This window comes from Peromyscus leucopus, chromosome 3, assembly GCF_004664715.2.
Source record: "Peromyscus leucopus breed LL Stock chromosome 3, UCI_PerLeu_2.1, whole genome shotgun sequence".
NCBI lineage: Eukaryota > Metazoa > Chordata > Mammalia > Rodentia > Cricetidae > Peromyscus > Peromyscus leucopus.
Window position 1 is genome coordinate 49,995,257 of NC_051065.1, and position 14,471 is coordinate 50,009,727.

Genomic DNA, 14,471 nt, shown 5'->3' on the forward strand with positions numbered 1-14,471 from the left:
CCTCGGAAAGGTCTGTCATCATCCCCAGTGACACCACGTATGTCTGCGATTAGAACGCCCTTGAACAGCAGCAGCATGGAAACGGGCTGTTAAAGTCCTCTGGCTCCATCTGACGATGGCGTATTCTGTCCCAGGGCTGTCCATTGTAACTTCCCATGCCCCAGAATTGCTCTAGCCGGTGCTGGCATTATGGGCCACAGGTGGCTGGTGAGCTCTTGAAACATGGCTGGTGACACCAAGGGACTGAGTTTAAATTTATTTAAATTTTGTGCACACACGAGTGTGTTTAGGTGTGTGCACAGGTGCATGTGTATGTGTGCCCATGTGCAAAAGCCAGAGGACAATTTCTATTTCAGATGTTAGCTTCAGGGATGCCATCTGCCTTCTTTGAGACAGGGCCCTTGATTTTACCAGTGCTCCCCGTTAGGTAGGCAGACTTGCCAGAAAGCCAGCCTTGGATTACTAGCATATACCATGGTGAATTTTGAAGTGAATTCTGGGGAATCGAACTCACGTTTTCATGTGTGCGAGGCAAGTGCTTTACCAGCTGTGCCTTTGCGCCAGACCACTATTTAATTTTTATTGAATTTAGATTCCCAAAGTTGCACATGACTACTGGATAGGCTAGCACAATTTAAATCTTGAGTGTGTGGGTTTAGAGATGAGGTTTTATTCATCTCTGAGACCGGGTCTTGCTGTATAGCCTTAGGTGGGCTGCTATCTGTTACATAATCCCGGCTTGTTTTGAGCTCATGTCAATCCTCCTGCTTCAGTCTCCTGAATGCTGGAGTTACAGGTATATGCCACAACACCTGGCCTGTGTGTTTTAAAAGCCTTTGGCCAGCAGACACTTTGACTGTCCAGAATATCTGTAGTTAAATGTTCTCTAGTCTTCTTTTGCCGCTGTCCCAGCAACTCTTTCTTTTTTCTTTTTCTTTTTGTTTTTTTGAGACAGGGTTTCTCTGTAGCTTTGCGCCTTTCCTGGAACTCATTCTGTAGACCAGGCTGGCCTCGAACTTACAGAGATCCGCCTGCCTCTGCCTCCTGAGTGCTGGGATTAAAGGCGCGTTCTACCACCTCCTGGCTCCCCACTTCCACTTTTTGTTTGTTTGTTTGTTTTTTGGTTTTTTGAGACAGGGTTTCCTGTGTAGTCTTGGTACTTCCCCAGTTCTGGGATAAAAGGCGTGCGCCGCCGCCGCCACCGGCTCCAGCAACTCTTTCTGTCAGGCGTTTTCTTTTTATGAAAATATTCTGTGATGGACCTCAGGGATGCATCCTGAGGAGAATGAGGAAGGAATGAGGCTGATTGTGTTTATGTGTAGTGGACTTGGGTGGTTGTGTTCAGGGATCTGGGGAAATTCTGATTGACCAGCTTTTCCCCTTCTGTTCAGTCATAGCCAAGGATGGATCTGAGACTCTGTCTTGTATCGGGCAGCTCCTTCTGGCAGCGATCTTGTAAGACAAATTGTGAAAACAGGCATGTGTAGGCATGGGCTCACATGATTGACTGAAGGAGTCCATTCTCAGGATTCAGTCCTGCCTGTGAGCAGGATTTTTTAAAAATTACATTGTGTGTACACGTGTGTGTGTGTGTGTGTGTGTGTGTGTGTGTGTGTGTGTGTGTGTGTAAGCACATGTATTATAGCATGTGGAGGTCAGAGGACAACTTATAAAAATGGGTTCCTTTCTCCATGTAGGTTCTGGGAGTCAAACTCAGGAAGTCAGGCTTACAGTGAGCACCTTTCCACACTGAGCCGTTTCTTGCCTGCAGGTGTTCCTTTTGTGGAGAGTGCACAGTGTTCTTGTTAGGGTGAGCTTCATTGTAAAGTTAGTGAACACTTATCTGTGCCAAGGTGGTCTTGTCTCCTCGTAATCCTCAGGCTGGGTTGCATTACACCCTCAAGTGACCCTTCAAGACACACGTGCAGGCCTGTGTATTACAGGTCTCACGTTCATGGTTTGTCTTTTATAATATAGGAAGGTGACTGAAAAGATGACCCTATTTTATTTGTCAAAGCAGGAAATGTAATTCCATCAAATGAATTTTTATGAGCACCAAGCTGCCCATTCGTGGCCTCACTTGGCATTTATTGAAGGATTTATTACCGAGAATGATTGGTCTGTCCTGGAGACATTGTAACATGACCAAAAATGGGTAGGTTCAAGTAATAGACATTGCTTCTCCCACACACAGTTCTTTCAGGAGGCCAGCGGTCCAAAATCAAGGTGCCACCCGGGCTGGGCTCTTGCTGAGAAGGCTGAGGGAGGAGCCTTCCTGTCTTACCCAGTGTCTGGTGGCCACTGGCGACTTGATGCCCTTGGCTAGTGGGTGCGTCGTTCCCATCGCTGCTGCGTTCCCATGGTGTACTTCTTGGGTGCCTTGATCTCTAGATTCAGGGTCACGCTAATCTAGTTCAACCTAGAGCAGGAGGAAGAGGAAGAAAATAGCTTAGAGAGAAGGAAGAAAAAGGAGAAAAGGCCTTTGCTCATAGGGTCTAGCCTTGGCTAAGGGAGACAAACTGATGACGTGCTCTTTCCAGGGCAGGAGACGCCACTGTGGTGGATGAACCTCCCTTTTGCCATCATGTCGAATAACCCCACAGATGTTCATTGCTTTTCTGTTTTTGTTTTTGCCCAGGTCATCACCCAAACAGACTCTCACCGACAGCGCCTACTGCAGGAAGCAGCCGCCAACTGGCACTCCTGGGTCATCAAGGTGCAGAAGATGAAGGCCGTCTACCACGTCCTGAACATGTGCAACATCGACGTCACCCAGCAGTGCATCATCGCCGAGATCTGGTTCCCAGTAGCAGACACCAAGCACATCAAGAGGGCCCTGGAGCAGGGCATGGTGGGTGGCAGGGGCAGCTGGGAGGAAAATTACATCCGACCTCCCCGACCCCTGTTCATCCTGTCTGGGGTTGTGAACTTAACAGGTGACTTAGTGGTAGAATTGTCTCTACCATGTACCTCTAGTCATGTACCTCTAGTACATAAAGAGAGAGAGAGAGAGAGAGAGAGAGAGAGAGAGAGAGAGAGAGAGCGCCTCAAACTCTATGTAACTGAGGATGAACTTAAACTTTTTTGTTTTTTGAGACAGGGTTTCTCTGTGTGGCCCTGGCTGTCCTGGAACTCACTCTATAGATCAGGCTGGCCTCACACTCATAGAGATCCACCTGCCTTTGTCTCTGGAGAGCTGGGGTTGAAGGCGTCCGCCACCACTGCTGGCTGACCTTGAACTTGTGACTCCAGGCATGCATCACTACACCTGATTTATTCAGTGCTGCGGACTGAGCCCAGGGCTTGGAGATGCTAGGCAGGCACTGACTGAGCTACGTCCCCAACCCCTTTACCTTTGCTTCTTAACTCAGTGCTAAGGCATAGAAGAGAAACTCCTTTCCCCCAGCAACTGGAAAACTGCCACCATTTCTGCACATTTTGAGTGCTCATAGAGAGACATAGGTGCCGCCTGTCACCTTAGGGAGACCTTCGGCTAGCTAGAGAGACAAGCAGCCAAGCCCCTGTCCTAAGGCACACGCGGTTCAGCATGCCTACTGCAGCACGGAGCACATGCATGGTGTTTAGTTACTACCTCCTGCTACACTTTCACTGGGCATAGTGGATCCAGAGCTCCCTGGGTAGACAGGGCCTCACCCCAGTAGATTTTAGTATTTATTTCTGTAGATGAGTGCTCTATCTGCATGTGCAACTTTATGCCAGAAGGGGGCATCAGATTCCACTAGAGATAAGTGTGAGCCACCATGTGGTTGCTGGGAGTTGAACTCAGGACCTCTGGAAGAGCAGATGGTGCTCTTAACCACCGAGCCATCTCTCCAGCACCCCCAGTAGACTTTCTAAAATGAGAGATGAGCACCGCACATGTCCTGCGTATGTGCTCACAGGCAGCTGTGAACGGTGGGTTAGGGAAATGAAGGACATCACGGCAGAGAAGCTGGTTCACCTTTGACCTCATCGAAGAAAGAGCGAGCCCCAGCCCAAAGAGTGCCTGAGGGCCGACGCTTGGTGCTGGGTATGTGAGAATAGTAGCGATGCCATCCAAGCCCAGGCAGGAGGATGCCTCATGCCATGCAGAGCCACACAGGGCTTTAGGGCCAGAGTCAACCACAAGTGGGATTGGGCTCTGCGGTGTGAGCAGGGTGGACCGGTGGGTTCCTGCTGGAGAATGTGATACCCTTGCTCGGATCACTGCATGGAGTGTCAGGGTGGTAACCCTATCCGGTTGAGGGGCAGGGTGGAGGGAAGCTGGTCTGACTGATAGAGATCTCGCTGGGAAGGTGGGAAGACTTCCTGCTAGGCAGGTGATGCATCTGGTAAGGGGGGTGGGCACGGCTCACGGCAGCTGTTGCCAGACAAGCCCCTGAGCAGGTGGCGATCAGAGCAGATGTTGCTGAGTACCCTGGGGATACGGTGAGGCAGCGCTTTCAGGCCGAGGGGTCTAAAGGTGGAGCTTGTGGTGAACATGGCCCGGGAGGGGGGAGCTGGGCATGCTGAAGGGAGTGGAGGCAGGGAGAGCTATCGTGGGTCACAGTCAGGGAGGCGGGACTTCAGGGTGCACAGTGTTTTCGTCACCCTCAAGTGTCGTTCCCAAACCACACAGAGGGGGCAGTTTAAAATGGTGCATTTTCCTCCCATGGGACCGAGCAGGGGTGCTTTCTGGAGGAATCATGAAGCAGAGTGCTCAGTGAGCAGGGAGAGGGCAGGGCTGGTGTAGGATGGAGGATGAGGATCCTAAGTGGCCCTCAGAACAGTGTAGGGGGGAGGCAGGGGGAATAGAACATTTTATTACATTTAACTTGTGTGTGTGTGGGGAGGTGCGCACATGTGGAGGTCAGAGGACAACCTGTCTGAGTTGATTTTTTTCCCTCCACCAGGAATTGAACTCAGATCATCCGCTTGGTGGCAAGCACCCTTACCTACTGAGCCATTTTATTCCATACCAGAGTAGCCTGGTCCCGTCTGTATTTTAGGAACATTTTCACTGCAGAATGGGGACAGCTGGGCCACCAGGGAGGTGGTGCCACACCAGTGGCGTGAGAATTAAACTCAGAATACAGCTGAATGGTGGAGCACGCCTGTAATCCCAGTACTCAGGAGTTAGACCCAGAAGGATCTGAAGTTCAAGGTCATCCTCGAGTAATAGCTACTTCAAGGCCAGCCTCGAGATACAGGAGACCCTGTCTCAATGCCACCCTGTGTCATCCTAAGGCTAGACTTCCGACAAGGCTGGCTAGAGCAGTTTCTTCAACCCCTGAGAAATCACAGGTGCTTCCCCAGACAGGCGTGGGAGGCGCCATGTGAGTGGGAGGCAGAAGGAAGTGTGAAGAGAAACCAGGTGCTGGGTACTGTCGTCATCGTCAACAATCCCTTCCCTTGTGGCCTCTGCCAGCCTGTGCCAGCTGCCCTGGGGTGTGCACAGGAAGGAGATGAGGCTTCGGGCCTTGCTGCTAAGAAGGAGATTCCTAGCCCCCCATAACAGTACAGTGGGAAACACTGCCACATGCCTTATGACCTGGAGCAGTTTCTTAACCCTGCTGTGCCTCAGTTTCCTTATTTCCGAACTGGGATTTGTCTTGAGGTCTGCCTCTGGGAATCAGGTGAACGGAGACTAAACTCTGCCCTTCAATTGGTGGATTCCAAGAGCACCTCTGCCCATCTCTGGGGGGGTTTGGGGTGGTGGATGGAGCATGCGGAAAGTTGGGAAGGCTTGGGCAAATGGAGGTGTGCCTTTCATCGCCTTGGCTTCCATGAGGAAGTGAAGATGTTAACCTCCTAAAGAAGCCTTTACCGTGAGCCTAAGGTGTTTGGACTTCACTCTTCAGGCCGTTGGAGCCTGTGGAGAACAATGCCTTCTGTTTCCTTTATTCTAGACGGGGTGGGGCGGGGTGAATGAACAGAAGACACCTAGGCTGGAGATGGTGAGGCCTGGTTAGGGTGGCAACTTAGAGAACAAGAGTCAGGATTCAGGAGGGAGAAGTATTGAGCTGGAATGGTGGCCACTAAGTCAGGAGAAGGGACCGAAATGGTGGCTACAGAACTTTAAGAATCTGGGAAAGTGGAGGACCTAGCCAGGGCAAGTTGGTGATTCAGCTGTAGGAGCGTGGATTTTCTAGAGCTGCTGAGTCAGGAAAACCTATTGGGCAGTTAGAAGAGAGTGAGGGAGAAGTTGGTGCTACTTGAAAGATATAGATGAATTATCAAAATGTTTGACCTTCTGTAGAGAGGTGAAGAGAGGGAAGAATAGAGTGTGTGTGTGTGTGTGTGTGTGTGTGTGTGTGTGTGTGTGCTGGGGGATGGAGGATGGCCAGAGAATCAGGACAGGCTCTGCCCTTTTGATACACTCCGGTAAGAGATATTAGGTAAGTACTGAGACACATTCACCTTTCATAGGCGGGATCATGGTTCTCAGAGAGGTCAAGAAATGTCCCAAGTTCATGTCCAGATCTGGGGGCCAGCACTTAGCTCTCGTATATACACATGGGTCACCTGTTCTTTCTGCAGGAACTCAGTGGCTCTTCCATGGTCCCCATCATGACAGAAGTGGAGACTAAAACAGACCCTCCCACCTTCAACAGGACCAATAAGTTTACAGCTGGCTTCCAGAACATTGTCGATGCGTATGGTGTAGGCAGCTACAGAGAGATCAACCCAGGTAAGGTTCTGACGCCTTGCACAATGAGGTAGCATGAAATTGAAAATTACTAAGGTGTGCCTCTCAGTAAATGCAAGAGGTGAATCCAATCACACCATGACATTCTACAACCTCATTTGGTTTCCTGATGCCCTGTATGTCATTTGTAGATGCTAACTCATGAACGATTTATTTATTTATTTTTTTGTCTTTACCCCTCCTTGAGTATTTTTTTTTTGTTTAGAGTCAGGTTCCTGTATGTAGCCCAGGGTGGCCTTGAACTCATGATTTCCTGTGTTTCCATCTCGTGAGCACTGAGTATACAATTGTGTGATACCACACCTGGATGTTTAAAATGGCAGCCAACCCTAGTTTTCATTTTCTTCTCCAAGTCAACCAAGGCCCTCTAGCATCTTTTCAATCCTGGAGTCATTGTCTGAGAAAGGACTTGGGATCAGGAGAGTAGATCCTTCGTCCCCTGCCTTGCTCTCTGTGACTGTGATCACCTGGTTAGTAAAATAGAGGGGTAGACCAGATGCTCCGTAGCCGCACAGAGAACAGTGCGGTTCTCCAGCCTGAGTCCTCTCTAACTTGTGACCAATAATTTGAGGCTTCAAGGGGTCACAATGCTGGTGAGTAACTGCTGGTGTTGTATCTGTGGTGGAGACAGACCAAAGATGGTATTGTAGAAGTCAGAGGTAGGTTTTCAGTCCTGTTAGCACTTTCATGACACTGGCTGAATACCTCCATAGACAGCTTACAGGAGATGGGGTTATATTAGTACTTTTCTGTTGCTGTAATAAAATGCCCTGACAAAAAGAAACTTAGGGAAGCAAAGGTTTATTTTAGTTCATGGTTCCAGAGGGACAATATATCATGGCAACAGAAGGGGCAGGCAGAGCAGTAGAAGTAGGAAGCTGGGGGACCACATTTTCATCTGCACACAGGAAGCAGAGAAAGAAAACAGTGGGGCAAGGCTATAAAATCTAAAGTCCATGGAAGAAGTGACATACTTCTTCCATCAAGGCTCCACCTCCTAAAGGTTCCATAATCTTCCCAAATAGTCCCACTAACTGGAGAGCCAGTGCTCAAATATGTGAGCCTGTGGGGGACGTTAGTCCTTCAGACCACCATAGGGAGGGAGGATTTATTTTAGCTCACAGCTTTAGAGGGTTCAGTACAAGGATGCTTGGTCCCTTGGGCAGAGCATCATGGTTGCAGAAGCATGCTAGGGAGGAGAAATAAGAACCGAGAAGAGGGGAATGCGGGAAGGGGCCAGGGCAAGGCAGAATCTTACTCTAGTTGGCTTTCTGATGCTGTGATAAACACTATGACCAAAAGCAACTCGGGGGAGAGGGTTTAGTTCAGCTTATAGTTGTAGTTCATCGTGAAGGGAAGTCAGGGCAGGAACTGAAGCAGAGACCATGGAGGAAGACTGCTTACTGCCTTGCTCTGCATGGCTTGTTCAGCTTACTTTCTTAAACACCAGGGTGGCACTGCTCCCAGTGGGCTGGGCCTTCTCATTAATAAGAAAATGCCCCCACAGACTTGCCTACCAGCCAATCTGATGGAGGCTTCTTCCTACAATGACTCTAGCTTGTGCCAAGTTGACAAAAAACTAGCCAGCACAAGTCCCAACCAGTGACCTATTTCCCCAAATGAATACAGATCCACCTATGAGGGAAGAGCAGGCACTGAAGGCCAGCTTAGGGACTGTCCTGTGGAGATGCCCCAGACCACAGCCTGCCAGTTTCCTTAGTTAGCAGATGAGGCCTTAGACCACTACCTTTCACCCCCTCCCAATGCCGCCATCCTATGAATCCATCGAGGGATTAATCCAGTGGTTAGGTCAGAGCCCTCAGGATCTCCTTCTTTCTGGGGTACCATCACACTGGACTGATCCAGTCCAGCAAGCAGTCACGATCAACCATTACAAATGCCGTCTAGCTTTGTGACTGTGGGAGTCTTGAAGCTTGAGTCACCTGTGTGAGACGCAGTGCCGCCACAAACCGAGAAAGGAGAACCTGTGCTCATGGGGTAGCCTGGGCACACGGGAACCACGCCAGGACTGTGTGGAGATAGATGGTGGGGGAGAGACAATCAGGGAGGCCTGTGGGAACCCGCCAGCAGCAGGAGGGGCCTCTCTAGAGAAATCTTGGTTCGGGGTGAGGGCCCATTAAGGGGCCTCAGCTGCTGTGGATGTCACCCCGACAGCTCCCTACACGATCGTCACCTTCCCCTTCCTGTTCGCCGTGATGTTTGGAGACTGCGGTCACGGGATGGTGATGCTGATGGCGGCCCTGTGGATGGTCCTGAACGAGAGGCGCCTGCTGGCTCAGAAGAGCACCAATGAGGTTGGTGGTCAGCCCGTGTTCCCGGAGGGAACACATCCACACGTGTATGCGAGGTGTTGGTCGTGGTAGCACTTGCCTCAGGAAGATCTCTGAGTTTGAGGCTACCCTAGGCTACATAGTGGGTTCTGGGACAGTCAAACCAAGAGACAGTGACACCTTATCTTGAACAAACAAAAAACAAAAACAAAATGTATGTGTGAAGGGCTTGAGAGATGGCTCAGCAGTTAAGAGTGCAAAGTGCTCTTGTCGAAGACCTGGGCTTGGTTCCCAGCACCTTTGCTGGGCAGCTCACAACCACCTGTAACTCCAGTTTCAGGGCATCCAGCTCCCTCTTCTGGCTTCCTTAGGCACCTGAACACATGTGGCATATACTCACACATAAAAAAATGCATGTAAGCTGGGCAGTGGTGGCACACGCCTTTAATCCCAGCACTCGAGAGGCAGAGGCAGGCGGATCTCTGTGAGTTCGAGGCCAGCCTGGGCTACCAAGTGAGTCCCAGGAAAGGCGCAAAGGTACACAGAGAAACCCTGTCTCGAAAAACCAAAAAAAAAAAAAAAAAAAAATGCATGTAAGAATCAATCTGTTTAAAAAATGTGTATGTGGATTGTCACATAAGGAATAACAAGATTTTTTTGGTTGCTGTCTGGGGGTATTGAGAAATAAACCCAGGAACTTGTGTGAACTTAGCAAGGGTTCTACCATTGTTACACCTCCAGTCCCCATCATCATCATCATCATCATCATCATCATCATCACTATTATTTTGAGACAGGATCTCACTATACAAACCAACCTGGTCTCAAACTCATAGAGATCTGTTTACTTCTGCCTCTGGAGTGCTGGAATTAAACCTAGCTTTCTCTTAATTTTTAAAAAACTTTCTTTACTCTGATTATTAAAACAAAACATTTATTGTAGAACTTAGTTTGGACTACAGTCAACCATCTAGAGAAAGATGGTGATGAATATTTTTGAATATATTTCCATTTTGTGTGTTCGTGCTTATCTGCAGATATGTAATTTTCAAAAGTTGCCATCAAGCGCTAAACATTGTTTGTAGCTTCCTTTAAAACCTATCTTAAAATACCATGGATGTTTGTTCATGGCAGAATCTTTTTTTTTTTTAAAGAAACTCCAAGGGCTCCTGACATTGGGACCTCACACTTGACTTGAAGTCTCTCTGCCTGTGGCATGGTGCCCTTCCACTTTGTTTTGGAGGTAGAAGCCCATAGGTGCCTGTGAGGGTTGGAATTTGTCTGCCAGTCAGTTAATGGCAGATGTGCTCATGGTAATACATTCAACAGAGTGGAAACATGCCCTTAGCTATGTTCCAGACTGTAAATGGCTGCAGTTCTTTGGCACAGGCTAGATTGGTAGAGCAAGTGCCATGACATTATTGTGAGTTAATCATAAGCAAGGTCAGTCTTGTGACCAATTCAGTCTTCCATGGTGAGCTTTTAACAGATGTCATTTCCTATAGAAACATTTAAAGTTGGAAAACAACATGTCAACAGTTCTTAGAATGAATGATACCCGTATCCAGCATCCTTAGAATGAATACCTCTATCTGGCATCCTTAGAATGAATGATATCTGTATCTAGCATCTTTGGAATGAATGATAACCTGTATCCAGTGCCCCAGGAAACTGCTTTCCCTGGCAGATGTGGCAGACAAAAGCCCAGCTCTGAAGACAAGGCCCCCAATGAATACAGATCTGACCTGGGAAAGTGGAGCAGAGGCCAGTTCAGGCTTCCCTCCTGGAGGTGCTGGAGACCACAGTCCCTTCCTTAGCAGACGAGGCCTCAGCATGCATGGCAGTCCATTCTGCTGAAAGAAAGAACATGAGGCTTACACATTTTTGTTTGTACAGTAAATACAGGCCAGGGATTCTCTGATTAACCTGCATAAGCTCAGGTCACCCTGGCATGTGGGAATATGATGTCTGCCTTGGTCAGGCCATCTCTCTCCACACTACTGATGCTGGCGACATCCCATCTCCTGCATCTCTTTAGACCCCACTGACAACTTGCCCTTTCTGTTTCCCTGGGCCAGATCTGGAACACCTTCTTCAATGGGCGTTACCTGATCCTGCTCATGGGCGTATTCTCCATCTACACCGGCTTGATCTACAATGACTGCTTCTCCAAATCTTTTAACATCTTTGGATCCTCTTGGAGCGTCCAGCCTATGTTCAGAAATGGCACGTGGAAGTAAGTTTACAGCCTGCCAGGGTGTGCTTGTTGGCTGGCCATCCAAAGACCTCAGTGACCAGCTGGGAGGGTTTCCACATGGCTCTGATCACAGATGCCCCCGAAATTTCACTAACAATGCAGTCTTTTTTTTTTAAAAAAAGATTTATTTATTAGTACTTTACAGTATGGATGTTTTACCTACATGTATGTATGTGTACAATGTGTGTGCAGCAGAGGTCAGAAGGGGGCATTGGATCCCGTGAAACTGCAGTTAGATGGTTTTTCTGAGCTGCCACTTGGTTGCTGGGAATTGAACTTGGGTCCTCTGCAAGAGCATCCAGTGCCCTTAGCTGCCAAGCCAGCTCTTCAGTCCCAGTAACCCAGTTTTATTTTGTGTGCAAGACCTGCTGTACCACTTCCCCAGCCGCTGAACTGGTTATTGTATTGCAGAGAGATAGCTTCACAGAGAAGAGGGCGAGGTTGGCAGAGTCCTTTGTTCTTGTGTGGAGATGGAGGGTGAGATCTCCAACCACCAACTGGGAGTTTAGTGAAGTCTTTGCCTTACGAGAGGCGGGCACAGATGACGAAGTACGCAGACCCTCCCTTCCAGTGTTCCAGGCCCCACCCCCTGCAGCGGACTTTTTCCTTAGGCTGTCCAGAAAAGCCAGAGTTCAGTATTAAGAGCAGGGAGGAGATTGAGAGTTTGCATCGGCAGCTTCCTGAATTTGCTTGTGGCTGACAGAGTCGGGAGGGTGGGCGGAGCTAGCTGGATGGAAGAGGCATCTAGAAGCTCTCTAACTGCACGGACTGCATCTCCCTTGTACTTTTCACAACTGTTTTAGCAGCTGATCAGACTGGAAGCACAGCACTTCAAGGATGGGGGTCTGGGGAGAGAGGGGACTCAGTTTGAGAGAGACAGAAATGGTGCAGATATAGCCTTGTTTCCGGTCCTGCCTCTTCCCTCTCCTCCTGTCATGGGAGTATTATTTCCTTCCTTCCTTCCTTCCTTCCTTCCTTCCTTCCTTCCTTCCTTCCTTCCTTCCTTCCTTCCTTCCTTCCTCCCTCCCTCCCTCCCTCCCTCCCTCCCTCCCTCCCTCCCTCCTTCCTGTTTTTGAGACAAGGTCTCACTACATAGCCCTGGCCTTGAACTTTTAGAGATCAGCCTGCCTCTGCCTCACCGTGCCCAGCCTATGACATTCCTATTAAAGGAAATCCAAGGGTTTTATTTTTTCCACTCAAGCCTGTAGGGGACATCTAAGAGGGGAGAGAGAAAACAAGCAGTCTCATGTGAGGAGATTAGCTCGAGGGAACTTTCTTCAGGAAATTTTATTTGTTAACCATTGTTAGAAGGCTTAACTAAGCTTTCTGGAGAAAATGGAAGGTGTTTTGTTTTTTGGTAAGAGGACTGAGATCAGGTCCTGGTACAAGCAAGTGGGCCACTACTGACTGCATCCCCAGCCCAGATGGTGACAATTTTTAGCTTGAGATGTGGAGGTTCTGACAGGTCTCATTTGGCGTTTCTGGAAGGCCCGAGTTCTGGCAGGTAGAGGATGGCAATGATAAAGTAATGAAGAAAAATTAAAGCTAAGACTAAAGCTCCAACCTGGCTGTATTTGTGGTCTGCCCTTATAATGAACAGGCACCTGAAGAGACGCCTTGAAGAACTGTTTCAAAATATATTAAATCTGTATGATTTCCCAAAACTACATGAAATTTTGTTCCCCCGTGGAGTGGGTACAAGTGTACGTCTTTAATGTACCTGCAAACGGCCCTTCTGGCTCCAGGCTCTTCGGACATCCTAGAGTCAGGGTGGACAGTGCTCAGCACATGCCCCAGTGTTGAGATAGCATAAAGCAGAGCCATGTTCTTGGGGAGGTGGAGAGAGTTGCAGTCCTCCATCACCAGAGCTGAAGTGCTCTCAGGCAGAGCCTGGGCCCTGGGCCTGCTTCCTCTGACACTTGTCTTTCTGGAGACTTCCTGTGGTCCCTGGGGTTGGGTGTATGGCCCAATAAGGAAGGCAGCATGCTAGTGGCCCAAATAGGCTCCCTGGTGTCCCAAGCCGCTGTCTGAGACCATGGCACAGTGATGCGGCAGGAGGAGAGTGCTTTTCTGGGCATCTTGTCACAGTGGTCAGTCTTCTGTTCTTAATTTCAAACACATACTCCTTGGGTTTCCTATAGAGGCTTGTAAAAAAAAAAATGGGGCTGGGTACATTTCTTACGGGGCTTGCTGTTCCAACATGCAGACCCAAATCCAGATCCCTGGTATCCACTTCAAAGGATGGGCATGCTGGGCACGGCAGCACAGATTTGTAACCTAGCTACTGGGGGACAGAGGTAGCCAGACCGAGTTCCTCATTTTTGTTTTTTCTCTTTTGTTTTTGGGGGAGGGCTTGGATTTCACAGAGATAAAGGTCTGTGTATAAAAAGTCTGCCTGCCCATCAGGACTGGCCCAGGTGTCGCACGGCTCGGACCAGCTCTCTCCTCTCCTCCTTTACTGTCTGTTCCCCTCGGCCCAGTCCGTACTTCTGAAGAGGGCAGCTTCAGAAGCCCCAGGGCTCAGGACAGTACCTGACACATGGTTAGCTATTCTGTGACCAAACATGGAGCCACTGAGTGAACCAAACTGCCGCCTGGCCAGCACCTGGGCTTTGGTTGACGTGGAAGCTCATGGCCGATGACACTGTAGTACTTCCGCCCTTGACTGGTGATCAGTCTGTGACTTCTGTCTCCCACTTTGTCTCTGTAGTGCTCATGTCATGGAAAAGAGTCAGTATTTGCAGCTGGACCCGGCCATCCCAGGAGTGTATTCTGGAAATCCCTACCCGTTTGGGATTGATCCGGTAAGAACATCTTCCAGGGTGAGACGTCAGTTGTGGTCAACATGTGGTCGAGATCTCTGACTAGGGATGGAACAACACACCGAGGGTGAGATGGGGTAACTCAGGGGCTTGTGTGACAGGCAGAGCTGGGGTCAGTAGGTGACCGCCACCGTGCCCTGGACTCTGATAGCCTCCTGCCTGCTGCTTCTCCGGCAGCTAACCCTCTCTGGCTAATGCTAACTTTGACAAGGCTCTTGCAGTCTGGAGAGGAAGCTCAGCTGGCAAGATGCTTGGTGTGACAAGCATGAGGACCCAAGTTTGGTCTCCCAAACTCTCATGTCAAAAGCCAGATGTGGGCTGGGCATGGTGGTGCACACCTGTAATGCCAACGCTCAGAGGCCAAAGCAGGAGGATTTCTATGAGTTTGAGGCCAGCCTGGTCTCCACAGTGAG

At 49.3% G+C, this 14,471-nt stretch overlaps 1 protein-coding gene across 3 annotated transcripts in view; it reads left to right on the forward strand.

Annotated features, from left to right (window-relative positions):
• The window catches only part of Atp6v0a4 (ATPase H+ transporting V0 subunit a4), an 87,524-nt gene that overhangs the window by 52,743 nt on the left and 20,310 nt on the right, over nt 1-14,471 (forward strand). For all 3 annotated transcript variants that reach the window (XM_037203644.1, XM_037203646.1, XM_037203645.1), the window contains 5 exons: nt 2,639-2,851; nt 6,520-6,670; nt 8,864-9,003; nt 11,058-11,215; nt 13,947-14,040. In XM_037203644.1, the coding sequence (XP_037059539.1) occupies nt 2,639-2,851; nt 6,520-6,670; nt 8,864-9,003; nt 11,058-11,215; nt 13,947-14,040 (756 nt within the window). The remainder of the gene's footprint in view (nt 1-2,638; nt 2,852-6,519; nt 6,671-8,863; nt 9,004-11,057; nt 11,216-13,946; nt 14,041-14,471) is intronic.